This window comes from Daphnia pulicaria, chromosome 1, assembly GCF_021234035.1.
Source record: "Daphnia pulicaria isolate SC F1-1A chromosome 1, SC_F0-13Bv2, whole genome shotgun sequence".
In the NCBI taxonomy this organism is placed as follows: Eukaryota; Metazoa; Arthropoda; class Branchiopoda; order Diplostraca; family Daphniidae; genus Daphnia; species Daphnia pulicaria.
In genome coordinates this window covers 775,595-798,836 of record NC_060913.1, presented here as the reverse complement: position 1 = coordinate 798,836, position 23,242 = coordinate 775,595, and the positions used below count along the sequence as shown (strand labels likewise).

Here is a 23,242-nt window from a genome sequence, read left to right as displayed (position 1 = left end):
CCGCCTTTGTTCGTACGAAGAAACAGAAGAGACCAAACACACTGAATAACAAGTTTTTTTCATTAAGTAAATCTTGTGTTTAAGAATGAAGCACTTTGTTGGGGCTATTAAAGTTCAGTTTTTAAGTACTTCACGGGCTGCAAAATGTACGCATTTTTCATTTTAGAGGCAACTTTTCAACTTTTATCTAGATTCCGCGCTGTATTGCGCTGGTGTTCCTGATATTCTGTCTTGTGATTAATTGAATATCGCATGTAGTTTGTAACTTCTTTTTTAGTATTGCTACGGTTTCTTCCACCGAGGCTTCTACGTCATCTTTGTCCTCGTCACTGCTTTCTGCCGCAGATTCTAATGTTTCTACTTCCGTGTTCCCGATAGTTTCTTCTAGGTTAGGAATAGCGCTAGTTACTATGGCATCAACTAGTTCCCTTTCTGTCTCTTCCTCAACTGGTGTATTAGTCCGGGATTTTTTCTGGCTTTGCGCCCTTGTGCCAGGCGGGGATTCTGTGGCTTCTAGCGATGCTCTTTTGTTCCTTTTACTCCCTTTAGCCATTTTTTTTTACAAAGAATATAGAATGCAAATGATTTGTATTTGATCAGTTTTCAACAATTTCCATAGAGTTTGTATCTTCTAGCAATTTATCTTCGGCCTCTTTCTCTTTCTGTACCGCCTCCTCCTGGGCTGTGTTGGGTGGTTTTATCCCGAACAGTTGACGGAGATGATCAGATCTTTTGGCCGGAGTTATCGGTGGTGTAATGAGGATGGTATTCACCGCGATGCTGCTGGCTGCCGTATTAACCCCGAATGATTCATTGTATTTATGGGCCAGTTCTAATTTTTTCCGGTCAATCTCTTTTTGTTCTCTCGCCAAATTGGACAGCTCGTAAAAGGCTTCTTTCTGGTCTCGGGCTGCAGATGCCTTTGCTGCTGCTTCTCTTGCCAGGAAGTCTTGGAAGCGCTGCTCTTCCTCGAGTTCGCAAAGTTTCTCCTTGTCTTCCGTAGTAAGATGGTAGGATTTGCACGGAGTGTGCCTTGGCGTGAATGGTTTGTGTTGTAGCCTCTTTGGGTTGTAACGGGGTTTGCCTTTACCTCCTGAGTACGGAGCCGTAATTTTGAGTCTGTGGAAGAAGTTCCTTGGAAAGAGCTGGTCAAGTAGTGCCCAGCACCCCTTAATATCCTGCCGTCCAAGCAATTCGATCGATTGCTGGCGAATAGTTGCAATGGCAGCTTGTACCGTGTTTTCGGTGTCCACTGAATAATGATAAGAAGTTTTTTAGGTTCGTTTAGTAGGTTCGACAAATTTAATTACAAAATTTATCTGTTGTTGATTTTGCGCAATTCGAGGAATTCCCAAAGTTGAAGGTTTTTCCTGGAATTTCTCTGTTTTTTGAAATATGAAAGCTGGAACTTTTCCAGATTGGAACAGGAGCTTATACATCCTCATGTACGCATCGGTTACCGCCTTTTCTTTTATATGATCAACGGATGTTACCTTGAATTCTTTAGAATAAAAAAGAAATAAATTATTTTAAAAAAAAATAAAAAACGCACAAAGACATTTTAGACTTACTTATTCCTCCGATAAACACCAGCAGGATGAATCAAAAATCATTTCTTTGTTTAAAACGGATCTCCGTCTTATTACAACCATCATTTTTTATCTTGTCATCCAGGGTTGGCTGGACTACGTGGGTGTATACCCCACCCCCTGGAAGTAGTGCCTTTTGGACGGAATTTTGGTAGCCATCAAAATTCAATCCAGGAAAAAAATTACTAAATAAAAAAAAAAGATGAGGAGGTGGGGAATTAACTTTAAATCAAAATAAAAAAAAAATAAATAAAAACATACCAAGTCATAAATTTTTCTCGGAAGAGAAATGAAATATATTAGCGCAAACACGCATCTCTAGCATCCTCATATGTCCTCATATATCCTCATACATACTATGTACTATTGTTTACTTTGCCGTTTTTTGACAAAAATAACAAACAATTTGTTTGGCTAAGTAAAATACTTCGTGTTTCTGTCTATTTCAATCGATCAGTTTAAGTAACGAATGAGTACGATCCTAAGAAAATGGAATCCCCTTAAATTCAGAAGAAGTAAGTACAAATTTCGTAAATAAGAGTTATAAGATTATCTCTGCTTAGAGCACTAGTGTAAAAATTAAATCGTTCCTGATTATTTGTTGTTCTTTTACCACATAAATAAAAAAAAAATAGTTGTGAGTTGATAACTGCAGTATACCAAAATTTTGATTTCCAACTATGAAAGATTTTTTTATGAAAGATGTTTTTTTTAGCACTTAAATTTCAAAAATTAGAAATTTGTTGATATCTGCAGTATACCAAAATTTGTATTTTGAACTAGATCACAAGACATTTTATTATTTTCACTTTTTTATGTCAAATACAGGAGCGGAAACATCTTTTGCCTCAGGACTTGCTCTGTATGTAAAAGTGATTCCAATTAAACTAGGTTATTTAACAGAATATAGCAAAAACTTTCACTGGCTTAGGATACAATTGAGAGGCGACATTTTTAGCCTTAGGACGAATTGTTGATCAGAATTTAATAAAATCTGGGCATTGGCTCCATAGTGGCCAACTTCGGTTGAATCCAAGAGATTTTCTTGTTGAGGAAATTAGTGATTCTTCATGTGTGGAACAGCTCATCCTGATTTCGGCAATTAAAGCACTAATCCCACGGTTGAAAGCGGGTGGCGTGTCGTTTAGGATTGATGCTTCCTCGCTGATCAAGTATGATGGGCCCATTAAAAAGTTTCATCGTCATTTGTCGACTATTCCTTTTTTTTAAATAAAATCTTTTGGAATTCTACATTCCTCAAATGGAAAATCTCTTCACGCCATTCGTGTGTAGTGCCGGCGACGGCGACAAAGTGAGATCCGCGTTCACAGGGTGTACAGAAGACATTGCACCAATTATTCAAACGTCATTAATGAGGCAAGAACACGCCAGAAGCTAAAGGCTGCCACGCCCGGGAAGACAGTCGTCAACTTCCGCATCCGGTAGGCACGGAAAGAGAAGAAGCAGCTCACAGCTCACGAGGCATTAAATGCTGGAGATCTGGATCTGAATCTGCCACTTACACGACAGCATTGACAAAAAGAGACGCCAAGCAGGGTTCTTATAGCTACCTTACAATTCCATTCGGAAGATAGAAAATTTATTTAGTTCATGTGGGATGGGTTGTTTTCAAACCTCATTATTTTTTTCCCTGTCGTACACTCCCTGGACCTTCGCAAAGGTCCTTGAACCCATGGTGACATCGTTGAGAAGGAGGATGATTCAGATAATTCTACTTGGATGATTTTCTCGTCCTTGGTCGATCCAAGAAGGTGACGTTCTGCATTCCTAAGTTTCCCCATTTCGACAATTATGAATCAGTTTTTTAAATATGGAAATACAAATTTCAAAACAGTTAAATGTAACTATGACGTAAAGACGATTTTGAAATCAATATATTCAAAATTTCTCAGAGCACTGACAGATACATTTTAAAACTAGGGCAGCTAAAAATGGTCAACCAACAATACGATTTCGTTCTTTTGTACTATTTTGATATAGAAAATAGCCAGTATGAAAGATGAAAACGAATATACCTTTGGTAATATTGTTACGTGTAAGTCAAATCCTTTTCAATTATGTTTTATTTTTTTTTATTATTAACAATAATTACCAACTTATATTTGATGCCAGTTTTATATGCAATCCCTTCTTGACCATGTGCATCTTATGTACCAGCTACCGTAATATATAAATTTGTTTTAGATACTTTTTCAAGATCTTAATATTTTGATAAGGAGTCAATTTACCACCCTTTAGCCCTTTCTTTCAGGTACTTCCTACTCCAGTAGTCTCACATTATACAAATAGCAGTTTCGATGAACAAGCAGACGATCGTAAGACTATATTTTAGTTCCTGATGTTAATTCTTACTTGACTTTCCAAAAATGATGTGTAAATAGTAGCTGTTGTTTCTGAATATGGAAATCAGGATGAGGTTAGAACAACAAAGGGGGATCCCTATACAAAAAATTAGAAGGAAAAAGTGGTCAAGAGGACACAAGAGCTGAAGGGAAGAATGAGGATGGATGAAGAAAAGGTGACCACGGGTTCGCAGGGGTCAAACCAAAGAGTAGAGATGAACAGCAGAAGTAGGGGACAGTCCAATCCTGGAATTTTTAAAATGGGCTCTAAGAGACTCACAGAGAGACTTCCTTACCCGCAGGATGATTTACATACATCAGTTTTTTTTAATTCGAACATAACTTCCAGAAATCCAGTGTGGGTAGAAACTGAAGTAGCTCATGTAGAAAATAAAGGTAAAGAAGGTAAGGATGAAAGAAGCATCCAAGACGCAAGGAAAGAAGACACAATTGATCAAGAAGACGCAGGAACTTACGGGAAGAATGACGATAGAGGAATAAAAGCCCAGCTGGCACATCGTTGGCTGGGTCGTGACCATAACGTTATTTGACCAACATGTCGCTACCATCCTTTTCGCTGCTGAGTGTCATTTCCTGGTCACTACGTTTTCACTGCCTCATTTTCCCAAGAAGGTACAAAAAAAATATAAGGCAGTGTGCTGCTGATTTTACCTTGCCACTACCTTTTCACTACCTAAATTTCACAACAAGTTACCACAAATAGTCAATTGCTTTTTTGAACTGTTTTGAACTGTTTGAACTGAAAATTTTATTTCCACTTGAAATTCAAAATAAAATGGTCCATGAAAATTTGCGCCAGGTCTTGATTGAAATAGCGTTCTAGCGCACTTCAAAATACGATGATTTTTCGCCACTTCTTCCTAAAGATCGTTATCCTGACCATCTTCTTTGTCCTCTTCTTCAATTTCATAACACAGATGATAGTTTAAGTTTCACAACACGGATGATAGTTTAGGTTTCCACAAAATTCTTTTTTTTATTTGGCATCCATTTTTGTAAAGGATTCCTCACACTCTCTTGTAATTGACAGATTCACTTCCTGAACAATTATCTACAAAATAAATTTATTGGTGGAAAACTACTTTGTTTCTATTTAGTTACATTTTAAAGCCAACTCTTCTGGCAACTCATCTGATTGAGTGCCAAATTTTATTTTATTCTTTCGTTGGTTATCCATAACCATCTCTCCTTCCATGCTTTTCTCCTAAGCTGTTTTCTGTTAGGTTTCTGTTCCTCATGCTGAGTGCCTTCACTTTCCTCATTGTTATCATCACCTTCATTATCCTCCTCTTAACCTTCCTCAACTTTGTAGTCCTCCTAAGTCACTCTCTCTGATTCCCCTTTCAAATTTGAAGATTTTTCCCCGTAGTCATGTTTCCCTAATTCTTCTCCAGAATTGTTGATGATTATTCCAATGATAAAAGTCATAAAATCATAAATAAATTTTCAAAAACGTTTTTTTCTTCTTTTGTCGAAGCCTCTGTCCACTACTGAACAGGTTTTTTTTACAGCTTATCACGTTTAATCCTAGGAAATCTGGTCATTGGTTTTCGTTTAACGAAAGCTTTTGCTTTTTTTGCATCCTGTGCTGTTTTGAGCGTTCAAGTGCTGAGCTGTTCTCTAATGTGTTCTACCGTGCTCTGGCGTGCAATGGCGTGCTCTGGCTTGCTCTGACGTGCATTGACATGCTCTGGCGTGCACTGGCAAGCACTGGCGTGCACTGGCGTGCACTGGCGTGCTCTGGTGTGAATTGGCGTGCTCTGGCGTGCTCTGGCGTGCACGGGCGTGCTCTGGCGTGCACGGGCGTGCTCTGGCGTGCACTGGCGTGCTCTGGTGTGAATTGGCGCTCTCTTGCGTGCACTGGCGTGCTCTGGTGAAAATTTTGCATCCTGGATGACCAATATGACCTTAATTCTTACACGTGTCGGCTCTGTCTGTTGAACGTTTTAAAGATGTTGATCGACGATCTTAAGTACAAAAACACAAAGGACAAAAACCATTGGCTTGATTAGCCATTTCTGTGGGAAACGAAGGAAAGTGAAAATTTTTTCTAATGGTTTATAGTTTACAATTTCCTGAACTTTCAATCTTGAACCGATAGCAAAGTGTCGGTTATTAGAGCTGTTGTCATTGAAAAATTGATGATCCCAATTGAATTGACGATAATCTTTGGAAAACATGACATGATGTCATTCCGATTGTTCCAACAGTAGCAGTGACAGTTAAAAAAAGTTATTGCAGCCATGGAGAAGAATCTGGACAACAATTGTTTTATGAATTTTAGTATGTTAGAGCTGATAAGAAACATGGTCGTGCTGAAAGCTAAGGTTATCAGACTATTTCTTGATATAATGTAAATCACATTTTATATTTTATTTATATATTAGGTTGCAGGATCACAAACATTTAGTACAACGGGTGGGTTGCCTGTGCTAAGGACGGCATGGTTCAATTTGCTCATTGCACATGTCCAGCAGGGTAATATTTCATGGAACTGATTTGTTATTTTAAAAAGATCATTAGTCTGATTAAAAGTAAAATTGTATTACAGCCTAGGTGAAATTTGAAAACAATTCGCAACCCTACTGCATGGAGTGATATCGGCTCATGAAGTGAGGACAAACATAAGTTGCACAGAAGAAAAATGTGCTTGGATAGACAAAACTTCAAAAGCTGGTAATAAAACATTTGACCAGCACCATTATGTCCTTACTTAATAAATATTGTACTTCATAGCAATGTTTCAGAAGAGTTTGCAGGGCCGCCGAGAGGGGGGGGCTAGAGGGGCAAGCTGCCCTGGGCGCCAAGAAGCGGGGGGCGCCAAAAAGCGGAGGGCGCGAAAAAAAAACAGAAATTAAAAAATAAAAGAAATAAATAAATGATTGTAAATGATGTGTCTTGAAATAGGAAATCGTCTATGTTATTTCATACTTAAATTGAATTTTAGGACGAAAGTGAGAAAGTGAGAGAAGCGAGTAAGCGATATGAAAACGATTTTCCAATTACTTCACACTGGCGAAATGGTCAATCAAGCCAAATCCTTAAAGAAATGGTTAAAATCTTTTGATACGGTGGTCCTTCTTACTGTATGGCTCAAGACGCTTCAAGCGGTGGACGACGTCATTCGTCTCTTGCAATCTAATTCAATTGCAATTGACGACGAAATTATCCTCATCAATCAGCTATTAGATGATTTGGGCCGCATTCGTTCGTCATGGAACGAACTTTTGTCAGAAGCAAAATTGGTGGCCGAATCTCTCGGTTTTGAAAAGGACTTTGAAGTCAAACGAACAAGGAAAACAAAAAGGCACCATGATGAACCTCCGAATACAGCCTACTTCCACGACGGCGCAGAGAAGAAGTTCGAGGTGAGTGTTTTCAACGTTGGATTGGATCATCTTATACAACAAATCCGATCAAGATTCGAAGTCGTTAAAGAGGTTTATGCTAGATTTGATTTCATATGGTCATTGACTGATGATATTGTTGCTCAAGAACGAAAAGCCCGTGAGCTTGCCAAGTTCTACTCTACCGACGTGAATGAAGAAGATCTTGTGGCAGAAATTCGTCACTTTGATCGCGTGAAAGGGGCCCTGTTTAATCCTGGCAACTCATTGAAACTCCTCAATCAGATCTTTTCTAAGGGGCTAGAACCCATGTTTCCATCGATCTGCATCCTTCTGCGGATTTTCAATACGATGTCAGTCTCTGTCGCCGAGGGAGAAAGGTCATTCAGCAAAATGAAAATCATCAAGAACTATTTTAGAGCGACCATGGGACAGGAAAGGCTTTCGAGCCTTATGATGTTATCTATTGAAAACGAGTTGGCCAGATCCGTGTCGTATGAAGAAGTAATTTCAAATTTCGCGTCGAGGAAAGCTCGCAAAATATGCCTTGCATAAATATGTGATTGTGATTTGTGATGTCTTGAATGCCTGTTGGATCTATCTACTGAATAACGATCTATGCGCATAGAATATTGGATTTTACGTGCTTTACTAATACTAAATACTGCACGGATGAAGTGACTAGTTAAACTAGACTACTGTGCTATCTTGAAATCTGAAATGTAATAACCCAGAAAACTGCAAACTAAAATAAATGAAAGCCTATTTGGTTCATCGTCAAATTTCGTCCAATTTTTTTTAGAACTGTATTACTCGAAAGTGGCAGGGCGCCGGACGACGCCTGCCCCGGGCGCCAAAATAGCTCTCTGCGGCCCTGAGAGTTTGTATATTCGGTACTTAACTAAAGCCGGTAACGTCACGATCATCGTTTGAGGAACAAACACAATAACAGATAGTCGTCTGGAAGGGGAATTAGGTTTCTTAAACGTCTAGCTCCTCTATCCAAGGTGATTTCTCATTAATTTTGCGCATTTTTGTTTATTGTGTTTGCGAGTTCGTTCCATTGCCATAAATTTCAACATTTTTGGAGCTTATTTTAGCTTTAGTTTAACTTAGAAGTTTCTGAGGGATTTCAAAAAACAGAAACTTTGGATCGTTCGTATGCCCATTCAGATTGATATTTGCCAAAATATTTTGTAGTTTTCGTGATGCTTGTTCACTTGCGCAAGCGAGGATGCTTATAAATCACAATTATTTTAAGTTTTTAAAGGTAAATTAACATGAAACTTAATGACCAATAAGCGTCAACCACACACGGAGCGGAGAATTTGAATTTAAGCTTCCATATACCGTTTATAGCTTGTCTCACTTATCTTTTGTTTTATTTGGAATCTTCATATTCACATCTTCATATTCACGAATAAAAGTAAAGGTAACCCAATTATAAACCGATAAACAGCATGCACAAAATAATTCAACACTTATAATTCTGTATTTGAACTGAGAGCTACAAAAAACACGTACAAACACAATAAACAAATATGCGCAAAAATAATGACGGAGATATCATTTAAGACTGTTGGATTGATCTTAATTTTTAGAATTCATTCAAGATATGAAAGGTAGGCTGGAATTGCATTTGTTTCAAACGTTTTGTCATTTATCAGAAAATGAATAGTGTAATTCTTGAACTCTTAAGAGGTTTTCGTATTGCCTACGATTTGGCTAAATTAGTGGAAGTTAAAACGTATGGAAGAAAACATTTTGCGTTCGTTTTTTTTAGTTATTGCCGAAGTTTGAAAGGAAACGTTTTGCGTTCTTTTGTTTTTGTTTATTGCAAAAGGTTGAAATAAAAAATTTTGTGTTCACTTCTCATTTATAGTGGATTGCAGTGAAACTTCTGGAAGGAAACATTTTGTGTTCGCGTTTTCTTTTGTTTATCACAGAAAATTGAAAGGAAACTTTTTGCGTTCGCTTCTTATTTATACTTAATTGCAGAATATCGAAGCTTTCATTTCAGTCGAGAGCATTGGGCAAATCTCTTTGTAACGCTTGATCTCTTCTGTGTTGCTTTGAAAATGTATTCATCAATGAAGTGGCAAGATCCGCTTCAAGTATTATCATAGCCAGTAGTCCCCCTGCAAAAAATCACAGATTTAAACCCGAGTTCAACGTGGTATGTTTATTTTTATTTCCCTTAAATGTTGTATTTATTAAATGAATTGTCAAGGAATTTTATCCTACTCTTTTGTTATAGTTTCTTCACAAAATCATTGTTTCCTTGATCAAGAATATCTGCTATCCCGCTGTATCAGGTAATTGTAACCTGGTAATTTATTGTGTACTTAGTTCATTTTTAATTTGATGCTACAAACTGATTATTTTGAAATTTAAATTCCTTAATAGAAGCAATTTGATAAGAAATCCTCTTTGCTGTCACCACCCCAAAAATGGGAATCGAAAACGAAGGAATTACAAGAGTAGCATTTCTGAAGAACCTTAATGATGAAAGAAAAAGTTTAAATATTCCGATTGAGGTTTCGTTTCGTTTTTCAAAGGAATATTCTTTTTTTTTTGTGCAAGTCCCGATGGGGTGATTACTTGTCGTCATGGGCAATTTATTATTGAAATTAAGTGTCCTTACTTGATTGTTGTGGTCAATCCTGTATATGGTGGGTTCACATAACAGTGGAGGGAAGCATTTTCGTGCAGATTATGACGTTCTCCGTTTTTATGCATACATTTTGTATTGCACAGCAAGTAACAGCGATATGTACTGCCTTTTCTATGGTAGCACGGATATATTGGCATCGACTAAGACGATGTTTAAATCCCAGAAGTCATTTTACCATTTTTACATTAATTCGAGACGCCAAAAAACATCTGATTAAAAATTTTATTGAGATCGAGGGGTACTAGAAACCAAGATTTCAGTGAAAAAGCTGAATCTCCAATCAAATAGGAATATTGTAGTTAAAAAATTTTTGATTATTCAGCTGTTGATTTAAAGATTATGTTCAAAATACGTACGAGTCATGACTGCTGCCTGAAAAACCAGTAAATATGTATGAAAATGTTCTGTCTGGAAGAACAATAGACATGAGATTGAAGCTATGAAATTTTTTGTGATATCGGTTTTTCATTCTTGGATTTACATGAATTTCAAATTGGCATCTATTCACATCACCTAAACTCACATCACCACATCACCCCAGGAAAATTAGCTTTTTCATAAAATTGTGCTGCAATTCTTCTCATTTAGTTCATAGCCAGAAATTGAATGAATTTGGATTGTTTCCGGTAGAAGAATTAATTTCTAGATCAAATTAACGGCATTCCCGACTGATAATTCGTTTCTGTTGAGCTTATCAGCTAACAATCGTTATCCGTTATAAACCTTATCAACTAACAACCTTGCATTGAACCTTGGATGACTAAATATTGCAAAGCCATGAGAAGTATTTCATTTTTGCATTTGTTTAAATCCTCCATGATAAATCTTGTCTGATTCACTTCTTAAATGATGTCAAAGCAATCCGAATGAGACTCTGCTTACTCAAAAATGTCTTAAGAAATCCGAAATGAATACTGAGAAACCAATTAACCAATTAACAATAAGCAACTAAGATAGGATGCACTTCAGGAAGGGAACTTGTAAAGGCATTGACAAACACTTCACAAATTTTTACATCATCATCAATTGACCTAGATGAACTATCATCGTCATTATAAGTTAAAGTATCAGACAAAACGTTGACGACAATTACCAGCTATTTTCTGTATTGCGTGATAAAACAATTTGTGTACCAATAATTGAATTAATCGTAGTAGTATCCACTGAAGTAAACAAAACCTTGAAGACCTTCTTCGTCTCAACAAAATGGGAAAAACATTGTGAAAGGAACAAAAAAAACTTTATCAGTTACATTTTTGCGTAAATTATTTACTTCACCTAAAATTAACTTCAGCTAAAAATAATTTGGCTTGAATTTTTTAATCCACCCGAAGAAAAAGAAGAATTTAATTCATGCGCCAAGATGCGCCTTCAATCTGCCATTCTTCGTTTTCAAATTGTTCATATTAGCAACCCAATTGCAATTAATTAAATTGTTACACTCATTCTCAATAAATATGAAATTGCAATAATACTTTAACCATGAGGATGAGGAGAAACACATAAATACTATTATTCATCCTTTCAGTTTCAGCTTTCTCATTATCCTCTGTGCTCTTAGCTTTATTTTTACGGCCATCGTGGGCTGTCCTAGATTACCTTCGTAGACTATGATCATTTCTGAGAGATAAATGACAGATCTGTGTATTGCGTTTTCCGCTTTATTCTCTTTGGTATTCTATTCCTTGAAATGAGAAAGTGTACTATTTTTCCAAATAAGAAACACCACTACATTTAGTTTTTCGCAATTTCTCATCTTTTTGGCTAAATTTTGATTTTTGGTAAAATTTTTCTGAACCACATGAAAATGGTTGTTCTTTATTGGCTTACCAATGTTGTGAGAATAAGGATTTACCGAAATAATTTTCGTATTCTGGTTAGGTATTGATTTTTTATGTAGCAAGTACCTTAATATACAGAAGTAGTTTTTTACATTGGTGTTGAAAATGAAGGATGTAAAGGCGAGTTAATTTTATGTTTACATTTTTTTATATTTTTTTTACATATTGTTTAAAAAATTTTCAAAAGGGGAAAAAAGGAGGTCATAGAGGAAGTGAAGAAAGAAAATATAGCAAAAGAAATAGCTGAGAAAGAAGACGAAGAGGATGAAAAAAAAACAAGAAGAGGAAGAACCAAAGGCTGGACCCAGCCATTCCAAAAGAAGGACATTTCGGTTCAAAAACAAAAAGGCTCTGCTAAAAAGCAAAAAATGAATGATGTCGAAGACCTTGCCCACGAGTTATTTCTATTACAACTCGAGCAAGTAACTCAAAAATTTTCTTAACAATATAAAAACACTAAATTCCATTCTTCTTTCAGATGATGAGGAATAAACCTCTCAAGGTTAAGCACGAAGAAAATCGACCACATTCTCATAAAAATTCACATTCCTATAAAAGAATATTTATATTTTCCTTTTTAAACGAAAATAGGAAAAAGGTCACTTTGATTGTAGGTAAGAGTCACTAGCATTGCATTTTTTTTTCTTGCACCATATCGGAATTTCTTGTTGTCATGACTTTATTTTGTATTTTTATGGAATAAATTCAATGCGATAAAAATTGTAAGTTTCTTTTCTGATTCTAATGCCTTTATAGTTTCTTTATTTTTACACATAATGTTACGGCTTGGAATTCTAGAACATGATTGTCTTACTTAAAGTTCGATAATCATTAATAATTTCCCCTGTAAAAACTTCCAAGCTTCCTTTTCATCACTTGCCAAATTGGAATTGTTATTTGATTGCCCTTTAATGGGGACATTTTTTAGTGGAATCACAAAAACATGTTGACAACTACACCAATAGCTCACATTTTCTATATTTCTATATTTAACAGTATATCATCAATGGGGAGAACACCTCAATGTCAAACCTATCATTAGGTTGGTTGCTCAGAAAGTTTATATAAATAGATTTTTTATGTGGGGACACACAACATGTCATCATAATTTCTACTAGTAATTCCTTTATTTCTCGTTTAGATTTCAGTGAACAGATCAGTCTGAAGGAATGGACTTTGTGTGAGTTAAAACTGAAAAGGCAAATTACACTGCACTCTAAGAAGAAAAGCGATTGTGAATAGCTATTTTTATTTGAATTGGCTTAATTCCAAAACATAATAGTACAGTCTGATATATAGTTATAATATATTTGGATTTAAATATTTATGTATTACATGTAAAAAATGATATATATTTATTATAAACTAATGTTTACCAATGTAAAACGTCGCATATAATGTTCTTCATCAAATTATAGGCAGAACACCTTGTAGTGGGTAACTTAATAAATATTGAAAGCACAACGGTTCTTGAATGGGGAAAAATTATTCTTTTGCGGAACCAACTGACTTTACCACAGAACAAATGTTTTGTTGCGACAGGGAGTAGTGGGGATAAGCACCTTTTTCGACTCTTCCATGATGGAAAACCCAGTCAGTATTTCATATTCAAATAAACTGTGACTCTCCCCTACATAATGGCTGCTAGGCTGCTACGAAGACCGTACCTAAATTTAGATGTGAATACGAATGACTATAGAGTAATTTAAAGAAAAAGAAATTTTTATCTCTGAAAAACTTGAAAATGTAGATGAAGGGTGTATCAAAATTGGGAAAAATGAAGAAACAATAATTCCTAAACCTTTTCTTAAAGACACTTGTGAGAATAAAGAAACTTTATTACATAAAAATCTTAAAAATTTAGAAAATCTTGAAAATCTTGAAAAAAGTTTGGATAAAAATATGAGTATGAAAGGAAAGTGAAGGATAAAACAACATGAAGATGAAACTAAGCAGTCTATGGTTCATTAATGTCATCGCAGACTAAGGTTTTTTGAAAAGATTTTCGTGGTGATCTACGAAAGTGCTGCATCCCTTAAAATTGATCGTCGGCGATGGGAGCAAATTTCATGTGATGATTTAGTCCGCAGTCACGTTTTGAATACCGAATACTGCTGTCTCATCACAACGCCACTTGAATGTCATTTCAGATTCAAATCGGAGGATCAGCTTTTGGTTTTTTCCGTCATGCAACGACCGTTTACGGAAATTGATATTTTGACAACCGCTCAACAAAGTTCCAATAGTCGTTTGTGGCGAAGCTGGTGTCCATTCAAGAGCCCATGACCTGAGGGGATAGTCACTATTGGAATGCTTTACTCCACGCTTGAAAATTCCATCCCTTCGAATAGGCTATTGATCTAACACAAGGACAGCTTACTTTATTTTATTTTCAAGGATGGGATTAAAGTAACAAAAAGAAAGAGCTGACTGTAAACAGAATAATTGAAAGTCTCCCAACCTAATAGGCCAAAAAAAAGAAATTCAAATTGGAGTTTTACCCGCCACTAAACTTTTACCGGAAGAATTAAAGTTTATTCGGTAAAGCATAACAATAATGCATAACTAAAATGTATTTTTCACGACCCATCAAACAACCCGGCAAACTCATAAACAATTGCAATAGTCTAAATCTGAAAAGCTTAGACTTGCTGGTTTTCAAAACGTCAGGGAGTGCCGTAAACCTCACAAAATCAACTTGATCTCGGTCGTTGACACGAAACCTACGACTTTCATGGGAACGATGGTTAGGGCGACTGTCGACGACTGATATAAATAACTATAAAAAATAATTATTTTTTAAAAAAGGCTACTACTTCAAGAACAAGAGGAAATTGAATTGTTTAACCAAAGAGTGGCCGCAACGAATATCTCCAACAATAAGTTCTAGTTACGGCTGGACAACGTTATTTAGGTCTGAGTTCGCTGAACCACACCGGATGAATCCGGGCAAAATTTTCCCGGACCACAAATTACCCAACAACAAACAGCTCAAGAAGAATGCTAGAGAGCAGAGATGGTTAGATAACAAACGCAAAAAGGTAGATTAAAGTAGATACTGAATCAATTTCAGAAAAGTTGGCTTCGAAATGAAACACAGGTATAAATGTAAAATAAGAAAACAAATAAATTTTCCATAACAAAATTTTTTGTAGATTCTGAAGATGAATCCAACAGCGACGAAAACGTGGGAAATCCCGAAAATTGAAACTACAATATTGCCAACCTTCTTCTAAAATTTCTAAACCGAATTCTTTGCATTTTCCCTCCTTTGTTTAATTGTCGTTTGTGTAAGAAATCCAACAATTCTGATGATGAATTTGGGAGATTGATTACGAAGATGGAACCTCAAATTCTCAAACAGTGTCTGAGGAAGACAACGAAAATGAGGAAAGTTTAGATGTGGATGATGAAGGTTTAGAAGGGGATGAGGAAACTGAGGAAAGGAACTTAACAGTAAGACTGAGAAGACAAGAACGTAAGTGATGGTTAGATAACCAACTAAAGAAGAAAATGAAACTAAATACTGACACTCTGTCTGATTAGTTGGCTGAAAAATGTAACACAGGTAATTTGTAGATATTAACACAGAAATTTTCCCTGACAAAATTTTTTTATACATTCATAGATTCCATATGGTCCTTCGAACCGGTTTCCGGAACTAAAACCGAAAACTAATACTCACTCTTTGTCTTTTTTTATTCAGTGGAGAATCCAGACTGCTCCTGCGATAACCTGGCCGCTCAGTGAGCCGTAGCTATAGCGCGCATCAATTAGTCAGCGACAGTGTTTGTAGAAGCCCGTGACACTAAAGCGTGCTGGGAGCTTCTGAGCAAGTTGTTTGAACTTCCCTTTATTGAGTTGCTTAAATTCCCGCCCCCGTACTATCTCCAAGTGCGTTTGAGTGAAAGGAGAGAGGCGGCAGCCAGAGAAAACAGGCAAATTCAGTACTTGCCTTAGCACTTTCAACATGAATTAGTACAGTGTGAAGAGATTTTGCGCAATAACGCTAATCTCGTAGAGGAATCTAAGGCCTCTGCTCGAACAGCAGCGAAAAGGAAGCTCTTGGTGCTGGGTGAAGCTGAATTTGCCATAGAGGAAGCCAAACTTGAACGCAAACGCCAGGCGCTCCAAGCCAAAAGGCGCAGAGCCGAGGAAACCCCAGTTCAGTGCAACTGTGTACAGTACCCATCAGCCCACACGAGAGCGGATTAAGAGAGCGCAGTTAGCGGGCGGGTAATTATTTAAAACAATACAAATGTTAGAAAAAACACTAATCCTCGCATTTTTAGCACTTCCGGATGCCTTAATTACAGCCTTGACCCTCTAATGAATTTTGTCCCGAATATTGAAGGTAAGAACAAAAATTTTACCCAAGATTTTTACATTAATTTACTTTTTTTTTACATTTATTTAGATGAAGAAATTGAGCCGGAAATCTTTCTTCCTCAAACTGATCATTCTGATCATGAATCTGAGCCTGATGGCTACCTTTCTGGCCAGAGTGAAAGCGACTCTGGGAATGAAAGTCAACAGGAGAGCGACACAGAGGAGACTGATGAGGAGACTGATGAGGAGACACAGGAAATGACCAAGAAACAGGAGAAGGCAAGAGCACGAAAGAAGAGGTATCTTAACAACAAGAAAAGCAAGAAGCAGAAACTGGATGTAGACAATCTGTCTAAGAAATTTAAGGAAGAATGCTCGACAGGTATTTAAATTATAAGAAAAAAAATGAATTCATCTCACATTCTTTTTGTAGATTCTGAAACATCTGACTCAGAATAAGATTGAAGCAGAGGAAGGCGCGAAATGTCAAATCACCCCATCAATATTAAAAATTCTTTTTCACCCTTTTCATTTGAGCCCTAATGTGTTGCCTGCTTATCGTAATTTTTTTAACATTCATCTCTGTCATTCATCATTCATCCTGTCATTCATCATTCATCCTGTCATTCATCATTCATCCCAGGATTAATGCGCGTGCGCATTTTGCGTACTACGCGCACGACGCATACTACTAGCTACTTCTAGCAACATTCCGCCATTCGTATTCTATTCGTAATAAAATAAAATTTATTTGTCAAACTAAAATGGATCAATCTACTACTGAAGAACAATGGGAATGTTTCAAGTAAGTTTTTCAATAATAGAAAAATTTACCCAAGCAATTTAAATAATATAAAAATCCTTTTTAGGTGTCTCAAGATGAACCCAAAATGGACTACAATCTGCATCACTTGTCTTGAGCCAAGTAAGGAATTTTACAATAATCAATGAGTCTACTCGTCTGACCAATCTTTTTTAGGGCCGGAAATTACTGACAAGCCAAGTAATGACAGTCCACAACAATACTTTAACTTCTTTGTGGAAGCTGTTTTCACTGGCAACGGGCCAAGTTCAGAAGATTGTAAAACAAGTTTACGTGGTTTGAATTCTTAATAGTAGTCAGTATATATATGTTTTTTAACTAAAAAGGAGACGATGAAGGAGAGGAAGAGTCTGAACAAGAATCAGTTAGTGATGAGTCAAAAGGGGTACCTGAGGAAAAAGCTGAAGCTGAAGGAGACCATGAGAAAGGCGCTGAGGGAGAGGAGCAGGTGGCTAAAATGGAACCAGTAGTAGAACCAGCAGCAGGACCAAGTCTATCCCGAAAACGTCGTCTCGCCAGGAAAGCTGACGTAACCCAAAAAGTTCAATTTGGAATAAGAGTTCAAAAAGCACTGCAGTGCCTCGGGTAAGTTTCCCAAAATAAAGTTCTGTATCCCTTTAATTTAAAAAAAAATTTTAACAAGTTTTTTTTTTTTTAATTTCAGATACAGACTGATCTGTTAACTGTCTTAAATTTGCTTGCTATATGCTAGTATGCGCTGAATAAAATCTTGAAATGAATGACCAATTTTTTAATGTAGCTTTTACTCGCTGAGTGCCAATATGCCAAACTACTAAACTTAAGCTAGGTACAGCTATAAAGGTCTCTAACATAGTTATTGTTCCGTTCTCTGCCTACTAAACTTAAGCTAGGTAAACCGAGCTATAATACCTAGCTTAAGGGTTATTACCTAGCTTAATACCGAGCTATATTACCCCTCTTTGGCATATTGGCACTCAACTAAAATAGCGTGGTGAAAAAGGAAGAAGTAAGTGAAAAGAAGTAACTCTCTGAGGGGAAAAAGAGAATTAGTTACCCCTTATGCCTAATGAGCACCCAACCCAGATAAATTCCGACAGCGAGCCTGACAGCGACGACGACATTGATTATCAACAATTAGTTAAGCTATAAACTGCGCCCCCCCCCCTTTCTAGTTGTTTGTAAACCAATTTCTTTGCATCCCTCCAATATTTGTTCGTGCAAGAAAACTACACATATCACATCCACTCCACTCCACAACCTATGAATATTAACTGTTATTTTTTTTTATTCAAGACTGTAACCCTGTAAAAGAACACAAAGCTTATAGGGAAGCCCAGAATGATACAGAGGAGGAAGACGTGGATTCACAAGAAGAAAGAGATTCAAATGATGATCTAGGTGACTATGATTACGCAGAGACAAGTTCTGATTCCATTGAGTCGCTCTCCTCATCTTCTGAGGAAGATAAGGAAGATGAAGAATATGTTCGTGAAAGAAAACTCTGCATAGTTCTTCTTTTTCCCAAATTCCATTTTTTAAAATTGTTTTTTCAACGGAAAAAGATAGTATTGAACTTATAATTCCCACGAAAACTTTGACAAAATTGACGGTGCGTCCGCAACGATGCTGTGCGACCACGCGACTGAAGCATGGAGTCATGGACTGAAGGCCTGAATCGATAGAGTGGTAGTGGCGCGGTGTGTTTTATAAAAATACAACTAGCGCTTATGGTGGCCCGAAAGGTGATGCCTTTTCAGAACACTGGCCTGAAGTGTATTCATCGTTCCCTAAATCACCTAGCGGTAGAAATATAAACTTTTTTGTTTCTTATATATTTAGGGTCGGGATTGAAGTCGGGACCTATTTTACTGTAAGTTATTTATGTTTTTACAGATCCCCCCAATCGTCAATTTCAGTTTTAGTAATCAACACACCCGCTGGGGGGCTGACAAAATGAAATTGCAGCTGCTATGACAAGATGCCCCCGAAGAAACCAATTATATAAATTTGTTTGTCAAGTTGTTGTTTATATGTATTTTTATAATAAATAATAAAATTTTAAATTATGTTGTAAGATTTTGTTAATGATTTATTTATTAAACAAACCGTCCGGTACAAACTGCTGCCAGTCAAGCAGGGGGAGACACTGCACGACTGACTCGACCAGGGAGATTACCCGGCCATGGTTAAGAGAAACCGGAAAAAAGAGCGAAGAGAGCTGAGGAGCAGTTATTATGAGAGCAGTGTATCATAGTAGGCTTCCGGCTTAGACTCATGACCCTCCAACAGATTTCATCGAATCATGCGCCTTGCAAGTCCCCGTTCGACCAAACATCTCCCTTCCTCCTGGTTGTCGCAGCGAGTGAGTGACCACCGGCGGGCGTTGGTTAGTGGTTATTAGGGAAACGGGGCCACTGAAGAAAAGAGCCCAGATATGCACTTGTAATTTATCTAACAACTACACAATTTATCAGTCTTTAATTACAGCATTCTCTCGTCAGCTTTCACCAATGGATGAAGTCGGGTCCAGTGGATGATCAGCGAAGAAGTTACCCTGTAAGCAGAATAAACATTTATTTGGATGACAATAATTTTCAATAAGATTTTAGCTACAGAAAGCAATATCTCAATTAAGAGGGCCGTTTAAGGAAGTAAAAAGGGAAATTCACAGGTAGCAGCAAATAAACAAGGGATCTTGTTGACTGTGTAGTCATCATCCTTTTTCTTCAAACGACATAACTTCTCATAGAGTTAGTCATACAAATTTAGAAAAGTGAAGTTTATACCCTGCAAATATATAAAAAAATAGAAAGTCATGTTGTTTATAAGTTGTTGTTAATGTGCTTGACATCTCACCTTGTTTATAATTTGTTTGCAATGTGCTTGACATCTTTGATCTAAAAGATTAATTTAACAGTTATTAGTATACACTCTACAGTCTCTTAAACATAGATAAACTTGTGTGCAAATTAATACTTTTAACACTCACAAGACTTGAACAGCGCACTTTGATTAGCTTCAGCCTAGACTGACACATTGAGAACACTTCAGGATGACATCACCGCTACAGACTGCGTGCAGCAGCTGCAGCTCAACTTTAACTCGTTTTTCACAGGGTGGCTGCAACGAAACCATCTGCATGACAGCAATGAAGCTGAATTTGTTGTGATCTCAAATTATTTTACAGACAAGCAAATGGATCTCCCACCTGAACATAAACTAATAAAATATATTGCATTATTGCAGGGAAATTAATCAACAAATTTAAATTTACATTAATTGCTATGAAGTATAGATTACGGAAATCTACAGGCAGCAAGACGCTCGAGGCACGACATTTTGGCGAAATGTACAGGCACTTACGGTACGAGATAATTTGGCCCTTAACTGTTTACATAAATCACCTGTAAATTTTACACATCAAAATTTTACATTAAATAACCCTAAGATACTTACAAGAAATATACCTTTTCATTTCCAGCATGGGAAACGTCACGATAAACAATTAAACATTCAACAACACTCATTTCGGCTGCGTCTGTTAAAATCAACATGGCGCTATTTGGTGGACATCATTTTAGCCACCTAGCGACAGCCAATTGGATTGCTTGCTTGGAGACAACAGCAACATCTCAACTTGAATTCGTCACGCCTTCCACTAACTGGCACGAAATGAATCAAGCGGGGATGAAGACTAGATTCTGTGTCATGTCAAAAAAGAGCAGCGTTGCCTCAAAATCAGGATTTCTTAAAAAGAAAAGAAAAAAACTTGTACAAAATAATTTGATTTTTAATTTAAAAAAAGGAACACGCACTCGCATTAAGAAAGTAGCAACTACAGCCGTACACATACAGCGTCGTGATTTACTTGGAGGTGCCGTCTCTTTAAAGTTCCTACCTCACGTGGAGAGAGTCGAATTCTCACGATTCTTGAAGAACGAACTCGTTTATCCATTACGTAACTTTCCTGGCGAGTTCAAAGAATTGACGATTTACGGATTTAGTTTCAGTCGGTTTCGTAGAATTTTTCGTTCACTTAAAACCTTATACAAAAGATACAATAAAATCATTATCAAAACACGTTACACAAAATTGGCAGTCAGTGGAGTAAAAGCGAGTGAAAGGAATGCGGAATAGCAGTTACGCAACTCTCGGACGTGAATTCCCTTTCACGTGTCGATAACCCAGTCATACGATTAACTTGGCCACCACGTCTCAAATATTCAACTGAAATGCCTTTCAATGTTGAGTTAAAAATTATTCTGAAATAACTGTTAAGCATTTAATTAGATGACAAAATATATATGGAAAATAAAAAAAAGTTAAGCTGTGGATAGAATGTATTCCCCGGATAAGACATCGCTTGATGATCAGACTACTCCTGGGTTAGGAGTTCGATTCCCAAATGAGAACGAAAGCAGTTTTATTTTTCATTTTTTTTTTCTACTATTTGTTAGTAAAACTAGCAGGTGGTTGAAAAGTATAAATTTAAATTTCCTTGACACTTTTATTTTTTTTGCGCTAATTAGATACCACATTTCAGAAATTATGTTGCAATTAAAAGAAATTACTCTTGGAACGGGTGGGGGAATCAGGTAAGTCATCGCTCGGTAATCTGGAGCACCTTAGATCCTGAGTTCGACTCCACAGTGGAACACAATCGTTTCCATACCACGCCATCAGGTGGCGTGTACCTTCCCTCAAACAATGCTGTCGCAACGGAGATTTAAATCGGAATCGTGGAAATGTAAGTAAAAAGTAATAATGCAGGAAGAAAATGTCGTGGTTTAGGGAGCGGCCGCCCCCCGTTGTAAAAAGTAAATTTGATGTGAACGAGCTGCAACTTCCGGTCGGTCTAGACTAATAACTCGATAGGGTAAAATATTAAGCTAGCAATCAGTAAAACTGAAAGATTAGAATTGTACTGCAAATTCACATAAATGGTCAGGTGAGACATCTTCTTGGTTAAGGAGTTACAGAAACAAACTGTCAATTTGCTTGAATTCCGAGATGTTTTCTTTATTCTAGCTGGGGACAGGGACTTCTATTAGAATTGGATTCTCCTATTCAATTGGACTTCTACTTCTATTTTTCCCAGGGACTTCTATTAGCAGTGGCAAACAATTTCCTTTAAGAGGAATTTTACAAAGGAGGTTTCTTCCTACAGAGTACAGATTTCATTTTAATACCCTTCAGTCCTTCACCTTTCCTAACCTGGAAATCGTGGTGGGTAAGTTGACCCACCCATGTTGGGAATCATCTATCACAAAACGCTCACTGCATTAATTGTTTTTTCCTATACCTGGAGTCGGAGTCATAGGCCCAATGACCTCGTATCAGAAACCACAAAACAATTGTGAAATTGTCAAATGACACGATGGGTGAACCAGGAAGGTCTATGTTAAACAACGTTGCTCTGCTTGCTGCTCTGTTTTACAGCGATTCAGTTAGTCAAAAACACCTATGATACAATAAAAACCAGATAAATAACTTTAGATATGCTAATAATCATAAATGGAAAGTTAATTACCAAAATGCAGTGAATAACTCTCGAAACAATCACACCGTCACAAGTTAATTAACGCACTGTCAACAAGTCAGCGTCCATTTTGAATGATATCAATAGGAGGGGGAGTGGGCAAGGTAGCATGAATATGAAAAAGGTGGTTACACTAAAATTGTGAAAAAATTCAAGTTATTCAACAGACAAAAACATGAATCATAAGATTTCATAATCATAAATGGTATGATGTAGGTAGTATGCATGATTTGGGTATGATGTAGCGGCTATCTCCACTGTCCAAATAAGCTAAATTGCCAAGAGGATCGTTTGTAACAGAAAATAGAACTCCAACGAATTTGAAGAATTTTAATTTAATTAATCAAACTTTGTCAGGGATCATGGTAGCTTAAGATAAATAAAACACGAAAAATTCATAAACAATCTAATAAAAAGGTATTGTAGGTTTTGCTACCTGCCCCTCTGCGGTGGTAAGGGAGGGTAGGGGTAACTGGGAGCTCGTAAACGTGGACGGGAGCAACGGGCAAGTGGTCGCCTCTTGGCTGGAATCCGTTTTCGGTGGTCCATGTCAGAGTGAATTTTTCCCCTTCGCGAGAAACCCAGTTCTTTGGTGCTGCCATAAACGTCCCCATAAGTGGTTCTGTCATAAGAATCATAGTTGGTACGGTACCACTGGTACCTTGCATCTTCTTTTGCACCTGTGATTCCTCACGGGTCGTGTAGTCGGATCCAGAGTAGCTGCAAAATTAACA

General features: G+C 37.0%; 2 protein-coding genes and 1 long non-coding RNA gene across 3 annotated transcripts; 2 read left to right on the top strand and 1 right to left on the bottom strand.

Moving 5' to 3' along the window:
• The first annotated feature begins 6,957 nt into the window (after positions 1–6,957).
• Positions 6,958–7,875, top strand: LOC124313236. The gene has a single exon (XM_046778053.1). It carries the CDS (start codon positions 6,958–6,960, stop codon positions 7,873–7,875), a length of 918 nt encoding a protein of 305 aa, XP_046634009.1.
• A 6,960-nt stretch (positions 7,876–14,835) lies between these two features.
• Positions 14,836–16,623, top strand: LOC124313221 (X-linked retinitis pigmentosa GTPase regulator-like). The gene is made up of 6 exons (XM_046778033.1): positions 14,836–14,854; positions 15,200–15,313; positions 15,815–16,019; positions 16,128–16,189; positions 16,253–16,546; positions 16,598–16,623. Exons 1-6 carry the CDS (start codon positions 14,836–14,838, stop codon positions 16,621–16,623), a joined length of 720 nt encoding a protein of 239 aa, XP_046633989.1.
• Positions 16,624–19,946: 3,323 nt separating this feature from the next.
• Positions 19,947–23,229, bottom strand: LOC124311274. Its single transcript, XR_006909781.1, has 7 exons — positions 23,170–23,229; positions 22,500–22,641; positions 22,272–22,430; positions 20,785–21,012; positions 20,437–20,716; positions 20,244–20,373; positions 19,947–20,177 (listed from the first exon to the last, which is right to left on the bottom strand). It is a non-coding gene; the product is annotated as an uncharacterized LOC124311274 (long non-coding RNA).
• Between the last annotated feature and the right edge of the window lie 13 nt (positions 23,230–23,242).

Bases quoted from the DNA above. Each gene is read 5' to 3' on its own strand.
- LOC124313236 (XM_046778053.1), top strand. From the start codon at position 6,958: ATGAAAACGATTTTCCAATTACTTCACACTGGCGAAATGGTCAATCAA.
- LOC124313221 (XM_046778033.1), top strand. The intron at 16,020-16,127 runs GTACCCATCAGC...TCGCATTTTTAG, and splicing joins GTTCAGTGCAACTGTGTACA to CACTTCCGGATGCCTTAATT. The intron at 16,547-16,597 runs GTATTTAAATTA...TTCTTTTTGTAG, and splicing joins TAAGGAAGAATGCTCGACAG to ATTCTGAAACATCTGACTCA.